We start from the raw sequence: 19,954 nt of genomic DNA on the forward strand, positions 1-19,954 counted from the left end.
GAGAAAGCAATTTATTAATTTCCTTTTGGCAAAAACCAGTTTTAAAACAATGACTGCTCGGTTATAAGCTTATTTTAGCTTCTTGTTTATAGTGTACAGTAATCGTCACAATCTCACTACATTTACAAATCGTGACCATTTGGAACGGTAAATTAATAACTCCCTGCGTGGTCTTCAGACTACTTCGGGATTTCGCAAGTCTTCGGGCTATCTACGGAAGCTCAGAAGACTTCAGGCTGACTACGGGAATATCCACATCTTGGGAACACCCCCACCGTGTCAACTTTGAATAGAAAAGTAATAGGTGCTCCTATGAAGTACAATATGGGATCAATTGTACTGCTCTCGTCTCATAATCAAAGTCTCTTCGAGATACCGACGTTTTTGCATGAAGTATGAGTCGAAGGTTTATCCTGTGCATTGTTCTCGAACTTATCATTACAGTTTCTTTGTAGTTTAGTTTAACAATTTCCTATCTTCGCGGAGGAAATGCAGCCATATAATTTTGTCAAAAAGGCTCGTCCGCGCCGGATACACAATCCACAACAAAATAAACAGCAAATTCACCGAGATCTGACATTCTATACTTAAAATTGCAAGGACCTTCGAGGAGCGAACGGCAGGAAAAGCAAAAAACAGAAAATGCGTTCGACGTTTTTTTGCGACGCCATATTTGAATTGTTATAGGTAGACCGCTGTTCAAGTGTTCAAGGCGATCGACGAGCTCCACGAAAAAGACGAAAAAAATACGGATATTTTCGACTACTCGGAGAAAACATGCGCATGGGTCTTGGCGGGTGACGCGGGCGCCGGGGGTGTGGAGGGAAGGAAGAGATCGGTAGGGCGAGGCGTCCTCGAAGGGGGGGCCCGGAGCCCCCAATATGGTGTGGGGGGGAGAAGGTATCGGAGTTGAGAATAAAGTTGAAAAAAGTCTTGAGAGTTAAAATATGTGTTCAATTTTGTTCACTAACCCCTCAGCTTGAAACAAGCAAAAACGTCGAAAAAAACGAGTAATTTTGTTGAGTGTACTTTAAATTTTGGAAGATTTTAAAATACATCGACTAAAAATGTTGCTAAACCATAGATGAAACAATTTTTACCAAATTGGCTTTAATCTCAGCTTGGAAAAATATCTTAAGTTAACAAATTACATTTAAAAGGCCTATCTATTACTTTAAAGTACAAATTACACAATTCAGGATGTATCAATATTTACTACAAGATATATTGTCCAAATGTAACACTATCTACTTCCCTCGCTAAGATGAATTTTTTTTTGACATTTAATTTGACATTTTAATAGCGTACATAAGTACTAATACTCTAGTACTTATGTCCTTGGGTATCTCCCCTTGGGGATTATAACCTCCAGTGGGTCCCCCTGTGGGGATATAACATTTGCTGCCAAACATTATAATGTCTAGCATAATTCTGAAATATTTATTCATTACCCAAAGGGTTACACGCTTAAGATTTTACAATGCATTAAGCTTTTAAAAAGCATTTGCTTATCTTGAAACAAGAAACCACAAATCATTGCTTCACTCATGCAGGTACAGCCCCCCCCCGGGGGGGGGGTACTCCCTATAATGGCCTATACGGGGAGGCTCCACCAGAAAGGGGTACCTTTGTTCAGGTATATAAAAGTGTAGGGATTTCACGAGTTTAAGTATATGAAAGGGTATGGAAATCTGTCATTTGGCTATTTAAAAGGGCCTTTAATTGAAATATTTCGAACAGACGCAATTTATGGCTGTATTATTTCAATTTATTAAGCACTACATAAAAATGACAAGAACACGTCCTATTAGTCCACACCATGTCTCTTAGGTATATGTGGGGCTTTCCACAAGTTGCTCGTCAACTTTTTGGCAACTTTTCATATTTCGAGCAACTCTTTCCCCTTCGAGCAACTTTTTTCCTCTCAAGCAACTTTTTTTCTCTCGAGCAACTTGTTGCACTTAGAGCACTTTCCAGACCGAAGATCTCCGAAGATTATCCGGGTGTTGTTCAAAGGCCATACGAATGTTTCCGAAGATTTACGAAGTTTGCCGAAAAATTTTCGAGGAACATCTGAAGACGTTTCAACTTTCGGCTCATTATCGAGTGCATTAAAATATTACAAAGCTCGTCAGGAAACATGATGTCATCGACATCTTCACGATTTTTCTCAGTTAAAAAAAAACCTTTTTATTTAACAAGTTTTCCCCTTGATATGTTATTTAGATACTTCTTTTGCTGTAAAATTGCAGAAAACTGCTCAGAAATCTAACCCTCAAAGGGAAATTAGCATATATTTAGAGAAACTCTCTCTTGATTAGAAGCAGCGTTTTGGATTTTTTGGAGCAACTTTTGAGCAACTTTTTTTATCAGAAGTAACTTTTTTGGATTTTTGCAGCAACTTTTGAGCAACTTTTTGAGAAATTACGGGCAACTTTTTTGGAAATCTCGAGCAACTTGTGGAAAGCCCTAGGTATATGAAAGGGGTACCTTTTTTCAGTTAAAGGTATACGAAAGGGGTACAATTTCTGTGAAAAATGGTATATAAAAGGGTAAGGGGTTAGAACTTGGGGCGGAGCCTCCCCGTATAAAACCTTTTTGAGTACCGGGGGGGGGGGGGGGGGGGGGTGGTACAGCAGCAAAACTCATGTGGGTTAAAGATGTCAATCTACATTGTACATTACTTCCTTCCTTTTAAGCACTTGCAAAAAATTCAAATATTCCAATATTTAAATACACAAGTTGTATATTTCTCAGCTATGTGTCTTGCTTCAACAGAAAAAAGTTTGAAATAATTATTTTAGAAATATATTATCATGTATCATGTCACATGCTAATGAGGACTGCACTACATACATGAACATTATTACATTTGCCGTTGGCAGTTGTTTTGGTAGACATCATAGTGCTATGAATCAAACTTAACTAAGCTAGTTCCAAAACATCTGCAGTAAATAAAATATTGAATAACTATCAATAAATAACGAAGGATGTTTTGAAAATTCTACTTAATTTTTACGATTAAGCCATAACACAAGTGCAGTCTATTAGGCTTGTAGTGCATCAACTAAGATGTACATTCCAACCTGAACCTCTCTCCTTCGCATAGAGGTTTTCGGTGGGGAGAGTCCGCTGTGCGAAAAGAGTGCAGGCGATCTTTTGCGCCTGCACTCACCTTGCCCAGCGGATTTTTACAACGCCCCATCGGGAACCTCTGCGGAGGAGAGAAAACCTGAACCATTCTAATCTAGGAAGGCCTCATCTTACCTGTAGATACAAATTTATTTCGTTCTGAGTGCACACAAGAGGCCAAGTTCCTGAGAAATAAAGCCAGGATAAATTCCAGTGCAAACACCTGGCAGATACATAAAGCTAGAATAACTTTCTCTTTGCATTCACGCAAAATAGGACTCAGTTGCATTTCACAGGGGAAATTAAAGGAACGATAACACTTTCATTCAATTTGTTGCTGGTATTACATTGCCCTTGATGTAAAAAGGTTGCAGGACAAAATCGTGTCCTGAGGACAAGACTTTTAAATGAGAATTTGGAGGGGTTACAAGTAGCTTATAATACAAGACTTGTGCCACTTGTGTGAACTCAGACCTACCATAGAGTCAGGTGTGAATATAATGACAGATTATGTATTTTCAACTACAAGTTTCTTTAAATTAGCAACATCCTCAAGAACCTCTTGAAATATACCCTTACTGATCGACCAAAAGCAGAAAGATGCCACTAGTTCTAAGTTTATTTCAAATTATGATTGTTTTGTTACAATATTTGCTGATGAGTGGCCAGCTGATAGTGATCTGCAATAGCATTTCTTTCAGCTATATACTGCTGTTATGTGCAGTTCCTTGAAATATCCATACCCACCCCATGAAAGGTCATTGGTTATTCCAATGGGGAGGGAGGGAGGTTTTTGAAGGAAGAATGAAACTTAAATGGAATTTCCAGGTGGGTGGGGTTGAATAAATAAAAACCCTTCCATGTAAGGGGTGTGGATATTTTAGTTAATACATTATATTCCATGGTTGATCAATTATTGATCAGATTTTTTTTTGAACTTTCAACCCTTTCAAAACTAACGTTTTGAAGCTACCTTCTCATTAATTATGAGCTCTAGGGCAAGGGACTGACAACTGAGTTACAAGATCTCAATAATAATAATAATAATTATTATTAATGAGATTAATTAATAATTATTATTATCTAGTAGTAAGAGGTTATCAAACACTTTGTTCCCTGTCTATGTTCCACTTGACCCACAGGCATCCTTGGTTCTTGTTAGTGTCAAGAACAGCAGCCCGGTTTTTCCCTTTGTGACTCAACATACTGTTCAATGTTGAACTTAGGTTCTGTTGGCTTCTTGAGGTTTCTGTGTTTTATGTCCCTAAAAAATATACAATAAAACGTCATGGAAAGTTGTTGTTCATTATGTTTATAAGTGTATAAATGGACTTATGGTACTTTGTTTTGTAGGGTTTTTTTAAATTTGTTTTAAATTGGGGAATTTAATTTTTTTTTTTTTTTTTTTTTTTTTTTTTTTTTTTTTTTTTATTTTTTTTTTTAATTAAAAAAAAAAAAAAATAGGATACAAAATATAATTATTATATAAATTATATTATATAACCAAGTCTAAAAGTGGAGCTCCACAGTGTCAGTCAAAAGCCTGTACTGAAATGCACCAATCACAGTCAACCATAATTTGTGCTCTTATAAATGGTGAGACATAATCTCGACCACATCACTTGATGACTAGCAGTACAAGCAGCTGAAATGTCGTAGTCTACATCTCAAATGGCAACATCATGAGGCAAAAATGTACTACAAAGGTCACTTAGGGGTGCGAAGGTAAATGCGAGACTTTGCGAGATGGGGAGACTGATATCTTCCTGCGAGCCCGAGACGTTTTTAGCCTTGCAAAAGAAATCAAGACTCAGAGAAGGCGTCAAAGAAAAATCGAGACGACGAGACCCCGATGGCTAAATGCGAGACACGCATTTTTGTAGGACCATTCACCACCCCTTCACTTCATTGCCCAAAAAGAGAATTTCATTAAATTGAAACCCATAGCAAAAACCAACATAACTGAATTACATCCCATTAGATTTAAAGTAATTAACCCCTTGAAAAACAAAAAAAGTACTAATTCTTATACATGTGGTTGAACCAAACTTAATAGTAAATTTTTTAAAAAGCTAATATAACATTGTGTTACCTGGCAACAGCCATAAATGCTAAATCAACATTCAGCCCAGACTTTGCACTTGTTTCCATAAATGCTACATTATGATCCTATAAAATGGCAATTATTACGTTTAAGAGAGTGTTATTAGTAAGTAAAAGAGGAAAGTAAAGTCTACATTCAAGCCTAGTGACCCGTCAGGCTAGCTGCACTTATCTCTAGTATTTCCAGTATCTACCAAGTGACTTGAAGTATTTCTACCCTTTCTCTGGATGGGATGCTAGCTTATTGTAGGGTTCCCTGGGCCCGGTGGGGGGGGGGGGGGGGGGGTCCTCCATTTTTTTGGGGGGGGGCCCGTTCTTTGGTTCGGTTTTTTTTTTTTTTTTTTTTTTCCCACCCCCCCCCCCCCCCCCCCCCCCGGGGAGGGGAACGCCCATATGAAAGGGTGGGACACTTACTTAGGGGTGTAAATTTTAGATTTTTGGTCTCATTTAGGTGTTTTGGGCAAAGTTCCAATATTTTAGGCCTTCAAGGTCTCCTTTAGGGTTGCAGGGGTCAAACAAAGCTTGAGCCACGCCCAGATTGGTCTCTTTTGGGGGTTTCTTTAAAACATCTGAGAGCATCCTGCTCCAATGGGGGTCCCCCAACAAGGGGGTTACCCCTAGCATTGAATTTGCTGGTACCCATTTATACACCTAGGTGGAGAGCAGCACTGTAGTTAACACAACAATGTTACTACAGATTAGTTACTACAGTAAAAACTCGCGTATAAGAACCTAGGGCGCTTTTTTTTTTCCTCAAGGTTAGCCTAAACAGGTTCTTATATGGAAATGGTATTTAGTGTTTAAAATTAGGCTAACTAGGTTCTTAATTAGGTTCTTAACTTTTGTTCAAGAAATAAAGTAGAATTTTTAAATGATCTGGTCTTTAATGTCCGGTAACAGTATTCTTGGAGGCTTCGGTAAGCAAAATTCTATACTATTTTAATCTGATCCTGTTGAAATCAAACCCATACTGTAACCTTCACTAGCTATAATTCCCAATAAATCTTGTATACAAAACAACATAACATGAAAATAAGAACCTGTTTTAGAATTTTAGCCTAGAATGGGGTTCTTATGTGAAGGGTGCTTAAAAAATGAAATTTTAGGGCCTTACAGGGTTCTTAAATGTTAGGTTCTTATACGCGGGTTTTTACTGTATAGATCAATATTGTTTTCCTGGTTGGACTTCATACAGGTTAGGTTTCTTCTTTTGACATTAGGATTCAAATTATTCAAAATGCATATTATGTAGCTGCCTTCAATTATTTCACTATTCTAACTTAGTCTGCCAACTACACGTAATAAAGTCACAGACCTTAGCAAGCTTTTCTCCTTGTTCCCTTGTAACAACTCTTTCTTTGTTCATATCCGCCTAAAACACAGAAAACCGGGTTATAAGTGAAATAAACAAACAAAAAATATTTCGTTAAATGAATGAATAAACAAATAAAGGGAAGTATAAACAGAGGAAGATGCGGTGGCCTAATGGTTAGTGCGCTCGACTCCGAGTCGAACGGCCCGGGTTCGAGGCCTGGCCGGGGCGCTGCGTTGTGTTCTTGGGCAAGACACTTAACTCTCACAGTGCCTCTCTCCACCCAGGTGTACAAATGGGTACCGGCGAATTTACTGCTGGGGGGTAACCCTGCGATGGACTAGCATCCCATCCAGGGGGGAGTAGCAATACTCCTAGTCGCTTAATGCTACGGAAACCGGGATAAGCTCCGGCTGTATGAGCCCCATGGCTGGGACACAGACTTTACCTTTTTTTTTTATAAGCAGAGAAAGGAATAAAGTAATGAAGGAAGGAAGTAATGAACAAAAAAGCAACCAAACAAAGGGAAGGGGAAACAAAAAATGAACCCATGAACAAAGAAGTGAACAAAGAAACTAGGAAACACTGAGAAAACCTGAGAGAAGGTGTTTTCAGTAAGAGAGGAAAACAGCTTCATTTTATTTCATATGTTTTACCTTGTTCCCTAACAGCATTATAATTACATCTGATGATGCGTATTCATATATCTCAGCCAACCAAGCCTAACAAAAAGACAACAACAGTTTAATTAAGTTTCATCTACCTCTACAAGGTGACATTGTTGCTGTTTTCTTTCAAAGAAGAAAAAGCATTGCCTGATCCCTCAGCAATGTTACCCTCTAAAAATAGTGGAGGGGGACAGGGGGTCTTAACCTACCGCCTCCCATGCCTTTTACTTCCACTTCCTGTATTTTTTACTTCCCTCTCCCACTCCTTTCCGTAGCTCCTCTCTCCTCTTTGCCCCATATCTATTGCAAAATATAACGAAATGTTGCGGTTCCTGCCAGTTTAGAAATCCTGCATTCGGCCCTCCCTTCTTCCACTTCCCGCCCCTTTCCTCCCAGGCTCCTGCGCCCGTCTCCCTCCACTAAGGTTCAAGAGGGGCAGAGAAGGAACATTAGGGGTGGAGACTTCCTTTAATGAAAGAGCAATGGTTCAGTGGAAAGTAAAATATGTACATGGTAAGCCAATGTTTTATGATCAAACATAGAAAAAATTGTTTTTTCCTCAGGGGGGGGGGGGGTACATTAGTAAAGAAGGAGCTTGAAAAAGGGATGGACACTTACAAATCATAGGGGTGTATAACTTTAGAAACAGAAAACTAGACACTTAAAGGTACCCATAATAAATATAAAATGAAATTAGTGAATTAAAGAAAATAGTGACTACAAAAAGAGAGGCAATTAATATAACTTACCCTAATATTCTCGAAGGAACTTTCACTGGTAACATCATAAAGCAACAGTAGTGCTATAATAGTATCAATTTACAAATATCAGACTCAGCTGAAACACAATGCTTTCAATAAATTTTAGGTAGGTGGCAGTTCTAGTGTCAGGCACCTCTCAGATAGGTAATATAGGAAACATCATAAATTTTTAATAGTCAGCAATTCACAATAGAATACCCACTGAAGGATGCAGAGTCTTGCTGGGAACCCTGAATTACAAGCACTAGCTAATCCACAAATTTGTTGAGGCAGCGTGGCAGAGTGGTTAGGGCACCGGAGGTTCAGGGTTCAAATCCTGTTCTGCCCACTACCAGGAGTTATTTTATGGTATACCAGAATTCAACTCCTTTATTAAGCCATGCTTGTTAATAGCCAACTTGTTCGCCTCCTGCCAGTTGAATTTTTAACCCTGTTTAGTTAATTTGTAATATATTTGTTTCTTATGTTTGAATGCTTGGCCCCATATTAGCACTTGTGCTAAATCAGTTACCGACGGTAAACAATTTTTTTTTTAATGAATTAAAGAGCTACAACAGTTAAGAGTCTCTTAAGTTAACTACTTGCAGATGGAATATAAATTCTGTGTGAGTTGAGTGTCTTTGCACTGTTATGGATCCATATAAGTACAGTGACATTTCTGGAGTATGATACAAATAATGTACATCCATATTATATCATTTTGCTGGGCAAGAATTAACAAGAGTCTCTTATATATATTTAACTCTTATTAGACTGGTCACAGTCCCCTATTTTTGCGTGTTTGCTACAATTGATTGCTGAGTTTGACTTTGTACCATCTTGGTTTTTCATGAGTACCCGTTTTTCATTCCTGAGCACAATAATTTTATTGCAACTTGGGGAGAGAGCAAAATACCTGTGGGGACAGGGGATGGTGTGTGTGGTTGCACTTGGGAATGAAAAACCAGGATGGCAAAAAGACGAACTCAGTGATCCATTGCAACAAACATAAAAAAAATGCGGGACTCTGAAATTCACCTTCACTGTTTAACTCGCATTCTTGTTGGAATAAGACCAATTATTGGTCTTATAACAACATTAGTATTAGCCTTACAAAACACACATTCAGGAGCATGTGACTCTTCAGTGACTTGAGCATTGTGTTTTGTTTATTTTCTAAAAGAAATTGGTGACAGGTTGTTTACAAAATTTATAGCTCGAGAGCCTTGTTATACATACAAATCAAAAGTCGAGTTTTATTCTAGAAGTTCTATTGCATCGTCATGGCAGATGCTTCCTATTATGTGCAAATTTTCTGCACAAAAGGGGGGTATACAAAACCTGGCCATGCATAAGCCCAAGGTCCTTGCATGGCCCACCCTGTGGCCTGCTCTATGGTAGGTAAGGGTAAAGTCTGCAAACCAGCCTGTAGCGGCCCATTAGGCCGGAGCTTATCCCGGTGTCAGTAGCATGAAGCAACTAGGAGTATTTCTACTCTGCCCCCCTCGATGGGATGCTAGTCCATCACAGGAGTTACACACCTGGGCAAAGAGAGCACTATGAGAGTAAAGTGTCTTGCCAAGAACACAATGCAGTGCCTGGCCAGAGCTCAGACCTGGATGGCTCGATCCAGATCTTAACTAGAGTACAGCACACTAACCATCAGGCTAGTGCACCTCACTGTATGGTAGCGGTAAGGTAGACAGTCAGGTAGACTAGAGGTATATGATATAGGGTAGGCCACAGGGTGGGACATTGCCTAGCCCAGATTCCGTATATGCCCCCACAAAAGAGGCATCGCAAGTTCAAGACACATACATGTCACACCAAGCTAGGCTGTCATTACATTCTGGAATTCCCATTGGCTTTTACGTTTTACCCCTAACAGCTGTTGGCAATATTAATTTCTTTATAAACAGTTGCTATCAGCTGTAACAGGTGTTACACTCAGGTTATAACCCATATAATTACAGCCCTATAACAATATTCACTATGTAGTTAAATTTTAGATATGTACATGTATTAACTCAAATAATGTAAACTATTGTGATACATTGTACTAACCTTGTGAGTCCCTGTAGTAAGCGTGAGTTATGCTGCGGAACCTCTCTTGTCCAGCAGTGTCCCAAATCTTCAAATTAAAGTTATGTACATTGTATAAAACAGATCATCGAGTATATCCCTAAGTTAACCAGTCAACTACAATAATTTTTATCATGCTCTTATCACTAAAACTATGGTTGACCAAGAGGTGGTAATTATAATGTCATTAATACAATGTGCAGACAGCTGGTGCCAGCCTGAAAGAAATAACCTGCCTGCTAATTTATTTTTTTTAAATATTAATAGGGCAACTGCTAATATTACGGGACTGTTGACAACTGTCAACTGATAGCCAACCATCTACTGGATTGTGCATTAAGAAGCATGTCCATTTTACATTGAGTGATTAATAAATGTTTTATCATTACTACTTTGACAAGAGTTTTTGATAGCATTTTGAATGGTCCTTTCAAAAATGTTAGTCTCGCAGAATTTAAGCCATTTTAAGAAGCCTCAAACTGTCTTTCATTTTTCTGAGACGCCTTTTCAGGGTCTCGTTTTTTTTTTCAAGGCTAAGAAAGTCTCGGGCTCACAGAAAACTGAGTCTTAATACTTACTGATTGTCATATTTATCATTCAACACCTCTGTTAAAGTAACCCCTTTAAATTCTGCAAAGGGGTTTGGAAACTCTGCAGAATGGGGTGTGTACAAATTAAATGCTGGTGGGTAACCCCCAAATCGATGAACTAGTATCCCATCCAGGAAGCACGAGGGGGGGGGGGGGTAGCAATACTTCTAATCACTTCATGCTACAGAAATCTGAGTTAGGCACTGGCCATATGGGCCACTAGACACAAACTCGGACCCCCTCCATTGATGGCCCCCTGCAATTACAATCCCTGTGTCTAAAATTTTAATAATAGGGATGTACATGTTCTGGTCAATTTTACAATGAACCAAATTTTTTTCATACTTTCACTGAACAAAAAATTATCTTTTATTGTAAAATTATGCGCAAGCTTGAGTGCTCAAATAAAATGACAATATTTTTATTCATTGCTATGAAACGTTAATAACGTTAATAGCTTACAGACACCTGTCTTAATTGAATGGTGATAAATACCGAGAATTATCGACTTACATCAATATTCTTCCGTTTCTCATCCCATTTATACTATATTTGGATGAAAAATATCATCAAGACAATAGGGCGCAAAAATAAACAACATAAAATTTTCAACATTCTATCAAAAATAATCAACGAAGATGATGAGTTTAAAGTTGAAATCAAAAAATTACTAAAGCATACTAGTGTTGCTATACATACACAACATCTCTACCTGTAGTTTTACTTTTGTGCCATCGACTTCCACAATTTTATTCTACAAATAGATAAAAACAGAACTGATCTTACATACAAAGACATAAGATTACATGCCACGAGCAAAATACAGAATGTAGTAGAATTTGTAATGTAAACATCCAGCTGCGTTCAAATACGACGAAAACTGTTCCGTTTTTAAAAGTTTAATTTTTCGTCTTACCTTGTAATCGATTCCTACGGTAGAAATAAAGGAGCCGGACAAAAAAGCCCCATCTTTGAACCTGACAAGCACACATGTTTTCCCTACACCGGAATCACCAAGCAACATAACCTGCAAGAAAAATTAACAAGTTTAAAAATGCGAGTGAGGTTAATATAACTTAAGTTTGTCGGCGAAGTTGTACGTGCATTAAAACACAAGCACAAGATATTAGTCGCTTTTAAAATAGCAGCTGAGTCACTTTATTCGCAGAATGGAAAGTTTTCCATCATTACTAATTTTAAAAACTTTGCAACGGCTAGCGAACAAATCAGCTGGACAAACAGTTTATGGCCATTTGCGTTTCGAATGAATTTTCGAGCGACAGAGAGACTCGAACGCAACTTTTAAAATGCGCGTCGCGACGAATACTGATTAAAGTCACAAAGTCTACGGAAAATAAGCTAAATGAATGAAAATATTACCGCCAGAGAACGAAACAATAACCATTCTCGTTTGTTGTTAAAGATTTGTAGTTTGCAAATCGATTCGAACCATACGTACCTTGCAGGCGACGTCAAAATTATCGCTGGCCGGACGTTTTGGCCCATTTTGCAAGTAAGACATGGCGATTGATGTCACAGATCAACTCCAAAGTGGAGTTCCGGTATTACCGGTGATATTTCTCTGCTCGCTGCAAGCATATATATAAACACTCTCGAGGTTAATCTTGCTTTTGGGTAAATTACAGCATTTTGATCGCCAAGGCATCGCGTTCATATACATTTGCATAATAAGTGACGTCATCACATCCTTCCCGCGCAAATGGGCGCAAATGTGGGCGGGGCGGGAATACGAGAGATTTTGGAAATATTTTGGGGTTCGTCACGCAATCTGTACTCGTGAGGAAAGAAAACTGCGTGACAAGCCCAAAGAACGTCTTCTATTAAAGAGAATCGTTGTGGAATCCCTTTTTTTCTGCCGTTTTAAGTTGACCGCGATCGAGGAAAGGTAGAAATTCGGGATATCGTATTTTCCTGTCGTATTTTCAAGGATTTGTCTCGCAAAAGAAGCATCGCTACTCGCTAGTCTTCCAAGATTTTCCGGCTGAGACAAGCGGGAGACACGCGTCGACAGTCGCTATAAAGTCCTGAACATTCTCTATCAACCACTGTACTAATACCATTAGAATTACAAGATAATCCTAATTTTTAACCGTCTCGGTATTTTTAAAATAAACATTTGGCTCACTTAAGAAACGAGAAGGACCTGGGAAAGAGTAGTAAGAGATTGACTACAAGGACTGGAAGTAATATGGTGATTTTCTGCTCCTTCATTAACAAAAGGCTCAAGTTTATATACTTACGATAGACATGACATACAATGGGCTTGAAGAGTCTTAGACTTTAAATACAATAAAATATGGGGCTTGAGCTTTTTTAAAACAATAGCAGAAAAGGCACAATTTACGGATTCGAGAAAGTTTTAACATTTTACGATCAGAATTGTCAAAAAAGGAGCAAAAACGGTTAAAACTGCAGTATATTACCCAATATGGACAAAAAAGATGCAATTTATTATTTCCGCTGTATAAATAAACTTTAATTTAAGTTCCAGTTTGTTTTGGAGGTAGAGGAGAAAGCTTGCCTTTTGGGCCACCGAGATTCGTGTCCCACACCCGGAAGGGTAAAAGTTCACTTTCCGATTGTTTCTCAAACCTTTTTTATTTTTTTCTTGTTTTTTTTTTTGCGCGTGCTGTGACTTTTTCTCATCGATTAGCTGGTTTCCAGACCGGTTTTGAGCGTTTTGGAATTCAATCCAAAAGAAAGGCATGCGCATCCGTAATGCATGCAAACCAAATCATTTTTGCTTCGTGATGACTTTAGGAGCGTTACAAATTGCCGAAATTTGCAACATTTGATTCACACCACCTCGAGTTTGTCAAAGTTTGTCTTAGCTTTGCAACATTGGTTTTTAGGAGAGAGGGGGGACGGGGGCAGACCAAAAAGATAAGATGGGAAGTCCACAGGAAGCAGACAGAGAAGGGCCAGAAACAGTATTCTCTAGGTGAAAAAATAAAACCTTTTTACAACATAGCATAATATTTTGCAAGAGAAAAAACACAAAAAGATTTGAAGGTGTGTACGGGGTGTGACCGGCTCTCTTATGGTATCTATAAAATCAACATTTATTTGAAAGTAGTGGGAAGAATTTGAATGCTGATCACAAGTCAGAATAGTTTCTTTTTATTAATCGCAAAAATTGCTTTATCTTCTCTGTCTGAAAGGAAGTCTGCACCCCAGAATTCAGCAGTTACCTCCTCTGTTGGTATTTTGTTAATATAAACTGAAACATGCCAAGTTAACAAGTGTTGCATACATTGTAACTTAATATTAACCTTTTTAATTTATTCAATTATTCAAACTTTTTTCTTGATTATTCAAACCGAATGGCCCACCCTCTTGCATGACAGTCAATTAAAATGATCAAATGTTGTCTTGCAACTTCTGTTGTCATGTCGTCCAGAAATCTGTCACGTACAAGGTCCATTAAATCACTGAATGTCCTTGAAAAGTGGGCATGTAAGCGTGGTCCAAGCTCTAACAACCAGTCACATAAAATCTCGCTGATATCAGCTGTTTCTCCAAAAGAGGAAGGTTGCAAAAGGTAGCAGGATGCCATAAGGATGCGAGATTCAAATTGGAGTAACAGCTTCCTCCAACTGATTTTGAGAATTTTATAATAGAAACAACACAGAAAATTATAAATATTGATGGATTCTGTTCTAGCAACCTTGTCTCTGCGAGAGCCAAACTCCTGGCTCCTTTTTTTAAGCTTGTTTGTGAGAGCTGAAAAAAGGTAATCCCTGGCAAAGTCATTTCCATCTTCTGATCCAGTAAAGTAACAACTCTGAATTTCATGACACAACTTTTTGCGCAGTCTGTCATCATGTGCACTTTTGCAAACATCCAGGATGATATTATCGATCTCCAAAACAACAGCATCTAGATCACACAGATCACCTTTCTTCTGGGAACTGGAATGTTTAGTTTGTGAGCCATTTACAATTTTTTTTTGTTTGGTCTGTTTGTCTTGCTTGCTGGTAGAGATGCCTGTCCTATCGTCACAGAGACGTTGATTTTGGATGGTAATCCTCCAATCTCCAGCTGACAGTGAAATTGCTGTAACCTTCATGCTGACAATAAATCATTCAAAACTCATAAAAATTCATGATCCCATGTCTCTTCATAAGTGTAGCAACTCTTGTAAAGTTGTTATTCTGCTGGTTTTTTAGGGTAGCAAATGCTACTGTTTTTTTTTGGGCTAAGGGCATTAGAGCAGGGGGCCGGGGGATCTGAACCTCCCACCTCCCGTGCCTCCGGGGGGGCCCCCCATTTACTCCTGCTTGCCGTATTTTTTACCCCTGCCCCTTTCCGTAGTCATTCTCTCCTCTTTGTCCCATGTCTATTGCAAAATATAACAAAATGTTGCAAAATTTTACTTGTTTTCTCCTGGTTCCCACCACCTTAACTGCTTCCCACCCTCCATTCTCCTGCTTCCTGCCCATTTTCTACTGGGTTTCCACCCCCCTGTCCCCCTTCAGGGCATAATTGTTCCTATTGTTTGTTCAATTGTTCTCTCAAAAGGCATTTTTGCCCCCAAAGTCCACAATCCTTCCGTTCTGCACCAGGGATCAAGACCTCTGGCCAGTCCCAATTTGTGAGCATGCACAGAAGGGGCGCAAAATTATGGTAAATGCGAGACTTTGCGAGACGGCCAGACTGATATCTTTTCTGCGAGCCCGAGACCTTTTTAGCCTTGCAAAAGAAATCGAGACTGCGAGAAGGCGTCAAAGAAAAATTTGAGACGACGAGACCCCTGAAATTTGGCTAAAATTTTGCGAGACATGCAGTTATTGAAGGACCATTCACCACCCCTCACAGAGTATTCATTCTGTTTTTTCAGCCAATCAGATTTGTCAGATTTGACAAAAAGTCCATGAATCACGCACTTCTGGATAGTGGACTCTGGGGATGAGAATGCTTGAAAGGTAGAGAGCATTAAGTGTAAGATCTTGCAAGAGCTGCCACCTGACCCACTAACATGCTTTCCTTAAGCTGCCTTATTATAAAAGAATGACTGGCCCTAGCCACCCTTCTTGAAAGCTTGCGGATCTAAACTCCTGCACTTTTACGCTTATTGATGGAAAGAATTAAGGTGGTCCCACTTTAATTTGTCACAATGTTAATTAAAACTTTCAAGAAATTGACAAGGATTGAGCTGGTGCCTATTTTAGAGGTCATCGCATCTGAAATGACTTATGGCCAAGGCCCTAAGTGGGCATAGGGCCGGATCGCATCTGAAATAAGGCAAGGAAAATCCCCTCTTAGCCTGAAAATAGGAAATGGGTTTCAAGACTCAGGCACACTCCTACAAAAAAGTCCAAAGCAAGGATTAACATCTACACCTCTTAGCAAAATAGCAAGAGGGTCCTGAAGGGGGTGGGGGAGAAATTTAAAAACCCATTTCCCAGCCCAAATTTTACCCAAATCCCATATCCCAGCCTCTTGTTTTCCCGATTTTCCAAATCCCAGTCCCAGTTCTATTATCTTGTTGTTTGTGATTTCCAGTCCCAGTGACCCAAATCCCGTTTGCCTCGGGAAAATTTGCCTAAATCCCAGTTCCAATTTACCCCTACTGAGGTCTCTCTAGCAAGCTTACAGGGGTTTTCTCAACACCAAGATATTTTAAAAAATTTTATCGGACTTGGTGACTTAAATGAGGGGTGCAAACCTTAAATGTTCATTAGCTCATTACAGAAATTCCTGAACAATTATCTGAACACTTTGTATGAATTATACACAGAGTTTCGAAAATTATGCAGGATATTCTGTCGAGGTATGTTACTGAACAGTAGGCTCTATTGTTGTTCTAAGATGCAAATAAAGTTGCGCTGTATTTTGAGTTAAATGCGTTCTTTCCAACCTTTGTCGATGGCTATATAATTTTGTTCAAGAAAACTCAGCTCCGAATGTGGTCATCTTGGCCGGAAAGCCACCTATTGTGCGACTCATTTACAGTGCTTTTGTGTGGTTGTATAAAAATTTATAAAGCCTCAAACAGAACAGCAACTAAATTGAATTAAATACTGCTTTCTTCAACTTACTTATTGAGGTCCCTTCTGAGTCTGATCATGTCAGCTGACATCGGTGCCAGGAATGTTCGGACCTTGAAGTCTTCTCAATATTCAGACGTTGAACTCAAAGCAGTTCCTTCAAAAGCAAATAACTCTGCACTCGTTGTAAGAGAACGTTAAGTGAGCCAAGGAAAATCCTTAGTGACTTTCGCAGCCTCCAAAGTTTTGCTGCTTTTGCATTTTCTTCTAAGCACGCGTTAAAATAAACTGCCGACTTTGTAGTTCCTAGGCCTCTTTGCCGCGTTGAAAGTCAACCGTCCCGTTTGTGACGTCAGAAGCGCGCGAGCACGAAGGGAAGGGAAGGATAACACAATAAAAACTGTTTTTTAAGCTAGAAATTTCTGTAGAAGTTTACCGAGGTTTCGGCAATACCACCTTCATCTAGCCTGAATTTCAGACATCCCTCTGTGCTCGCCTGCTTGCCAGAAGGGACGTCTGAACACATTTGGGCCTAATGCCGTCCGGTGACGTCACTACACTTTGGTTTTAATTCATGCGGAAAAGTTTCTGTCGAGGCCATGAAATTGTGAAAGAAAAATCGCTTCAATAAAAGATTACAGGGTATAAAATTGTTTTAATAGTAAACTATTGAAAACTTGAGACAAATGAATGAGATTTTAATCAACTGCAGGCTATATTCTTTTACGGAACCGATTTAATCGTTAATTGGTAAATGTAGAGCTACTCTGTAGAAATGTTACCAATAAACCGTATTATTATTATTATTATTTTTTTTTTTATTATTATTATTATTATTAATCTGAACTGATTTGCTTTGTCTAGCGATCAAAATATAATATGTTACGCACCCGACAAATACAACACACTCGTGAGTACTTAAATGAATCAATTTAGACAGTTACAGAGGCATCAAGAAACGGAATTCAATACAAAAATATCCTACTTGACTGTGGGCACTGAGTTCAGAAATCACTGGCTCATCGAGGCTGCAGGACATAAGTGTCGAGCGGCTTTGTTGACAAAACAAGAATGCATATAAATTTGGCAAAACACTGCATGTCGAAGCGACGAATGCCGCCAACTTAAAACCTACCGATTTCCATTACTATTCTTCATCCGTAGGTAAACTAATAAAGTAATAAACTCAAGGTAAATGACTATAAATTCATTTCTGGGAAGGTGAACTCTTTCGAACTCTTTCCAAACGTTTTCAAATTACAATCCTCGCGCGATAAAATTCAGTCATAATTTCACATAATTATGCAAATAATTTTTAACGGCATTAGGCCCAAATGTGTTCAGACGTCCCTTCTGGCAAGCAGGCGAGCACAGAGGGATGTCTGAAATTCAGGCTACCTTCATCAGGGTGAGCAAAAAACTAAAAGCACCGATCGTTACTTGCAGTCGTATGCAAACAATACGAAACTGTTCGCGCGCGCCTTGATGTACACGCGCGCGTGAAGACGATTATCGAAAGAAATGCTCCAAGAAATCGCGATAAGTCCCGAGGGGAGCGAAGATTCTGAATTTAAATTTAATACCGCGACATGCGTCAAAAACAGTTTTAGCTATGTTATTTTACGGTTTAAGACGCTAGGCAGTTGTTTAATTGCAAATTTTAACAACGTTTGCCCTAACCCGCGCTCGAACTGCATGCCAGCGCTTTTCCTACTCCACTATATTACTGTACTGTTGGGAAGGTAAGGGAAACGAGCACAAAAATCATCCATACAAAAAAAAATTGATAAAGAGGAAATGTTCAAAGTTGTTGATACAGTTTACAACACATAACACCCTTTGTTCGGGAAAGACATTTGCGGAGGCTCGAGCGTTTTATTTGAGACAAAAAAAAACGATGAAAGGGTTATCCCAGAAAAGTCTGTTGTTGAAGCATTCTGAGGCACATCAAATATACTTTTCGCTATTTCCATTATCTACCGTCGAAAACCCTTACGGGTTTCTCCTACCGTGTGCCGGGTGCCGGTGTCCTAGCCGATTTTGTCCCCCCTGGATTTTGTCCCCCCGGACCAAATCCGCTAGCGGATATTGTCCCCCGGACAATATCCGCTAGCCGATATTGACCCCCGGGAGACAATATTCGCTAGCGGATTTTGTCCCCCCTTCGCGAATTTTGTCCCCCCGTCAAAAGTGATCATACTTCGCTATCGTACTCCTGGAGTCGTAAACGAATAAAAGAAAAGACGATTAAATGTGAATACGAATATTTCATGAACATTGAAAAGACGAAATAGACAAGGTAAGTCTCGGTGTTTACCAAACACCGCATTGAAAAAGCTATGTTTTTCTCAACACGGCCCGAAGCAACGTTTTCCAATCGAAAATCAAGTTTCATTTTTGTTGATCCTAGGCTAAAGTGCAGAACCAAATTTACAATTGCTCTTTTTTGTTAGTTTGTTGTATACGTCTGAAATTATAATAAACAATGTTCGGCTAACAAGTCCCAGTGTCAAGTTTGTTTATTAGAATAAATGTTCGGTTGAGTGAATTTACAAAAACCTGAAAAGATACAGGACAATAAGATTACTGGACTCTAATTACATTGTTTTCTTTTTGTTTTTACTCTAGACAATAGATTTCTTCTAAATAGCTTCCGACATTAAACAGTTTTTCGTTGCCGATGAAACAAAGAGCAGTTTTCTCGACTTTTGCAGCGTAAGAAGTGTTTTTTGTAGCATAAGCTTCGTTAAAAGTTGTAAACTTGAAATAAAAAGATTTCACAAAAAGCGCAAACGCGAGTTTTATCCCTTCTTTGAATTAGGTGTGAAACTAGAGTAAATACGTGTTCACGGTATGATAATTATTCTTATAACGGAAGTGTAAAAACACATTTACTGTTGTGTGTTTAATATTCTCTCGTTGTCTTAAGTTTCAAATTAAATAAAGTTGCTAACAGCGCGGTTTTTTTTTTCTAGTTTACTCCACTTTGAACAAATTATCATTATGGAGTTACTGCATGGACAATTACTCGTTCAAAAAGACTAATTACATTGTCTTTTTGTTTACATTTCACAACTTTTTTTTAAAAGAGATTCCGCGACTTCGTTAAAAAGTTTTTTTTGTAGCAGTTCCGATAATGCAAGTTTGTCGGCTATTCAGTAGCTGCCTGCGCAAGCGTGTAGACAGTGGTTAGAAAAAGAGGTTCGCCTAAGGCGCAAAAATGAAGTTAACTGTTACAGTTAAAAAGCAAGTTAAACAAGTAAAAAATATGCTTACCGCGTATTTTACTGATTTGATAATTCATTTTCATTTTGAC

General features: G+C 38.8%; 2 protein-coding genes across 2 annotated transcripts; both read right to left on the reverse strand.

Moving 5' to 3' along the window:
* Window positions 1–1,093: 1,093 nt before the first annotated feature.
* Window positions 1,094–12,362, reverse strand: LOC144632327 (ras-related protein Rab-37-like). Its single transcript, XM_078490951.1, has 9 exons — window positions 12,087–12,362; window positions 11,544–11,654; window positions 11,340–11,381; window positions 10,020–10,086; window positions 7,965–8,017; window positions 7,204–7,269; window positions 6,551–6,607; window positions 5,225–5,301; window positions 1,094–4,396 (listed from the first exon to the last, which is right to left on the reverse strand). The coding sequence occupies exons 1-9, from the start codon at window positions 12,147–12,149 to the stop codon at window positions 4,297–4,299; spliced, it is 636 nt and encodes a 211-aa protein (XP_078347077.1). The 5' UTR covers window positions 12,150–12,362; the 3' UTR covers window positions 1,094–4,296.
* A 1,385-nt stretch (window positions 12,363–13,747) lies between these two features.
* LOC144632320 (uncharacterized) lies at window positions 13,748–17,024 on the reverse strand. The gene is made up of 2 exons (XM_078490942.1): window positions 16,690–17,024; window positions 13,748–14,718 (listed from the first exon to the last, which is right to left on the reverse strand). Exons 1-2 carry the CDS (start codon window positions 16,728–16,730, stop codon window positions 13,959–13,961), a joined length of 801 nt encoding a protein of 266 aa, XP_078347068.1. The 5' UTR covers window positions 16,731–17,024; the 3' UTR covers window positions 13,748–13,958.
* Window positions 17,025–19,954: the final 2,930 nt, after the last annotated feature.

Source organism: Oculina patagonica, chromosome 12 (assembly GCF_052425735.1).
Source record: "Oculina patagonica isolate OP01 chromosome 12, crgOcupat, whole genome shotgun sequence".
In the NCBI taxonomy this organism is placed as follows: domain Eukaryota; kingdom Metazoa; phylum Cnidaria; class Anthozoa; order Scleractinia; family Oculinidae; genus Oculina; species Oculina patagonica.

What these genes read in the sequence shown, in the direction of transcription:
- LOC144632327 (XM_078490951.1), bottom strand. Translation starts at nt 12,149, where the DNA reads ATGTCTTACTTGCAAAATGGGCCAAAACGTCCGGCCAGCGATAATTTT. An exon ending in ATTTTGACGTCGCCTGCAAG is followed by an intron (nt 11,655 to 12,086) that starts GTACGTATGGTT and finishes TTTTTCTTGCAG; the next exon opens with GTTATGTTGCTTGGTGATTC. An exon ending in CCGTAGGAATCGATTACAAG is followed by an intron (nt 11,382 to 11,543) that starts GTAAGACGAAAA and finishes ATCTATTTGTAG; the next exon opens with AATAAAATTGTGGAAGTCGA.
- LOC144632320 (XM_078490942.1), bottom strand. Translation starts at nt 16,730, where the DNA reads ATGTCAGCTGACATGATCAGACTCAGAAGGGACCTCAATAA. An exon ending in CTCAGAAGGGACCTCAATAA is followed by an intron (nt 14,719 to 16,689) that starts GTAAGTTGAAGA and finishes ATTTATTGTCAG; the next exon opens with CATGAAGGTTACAGCAATTT.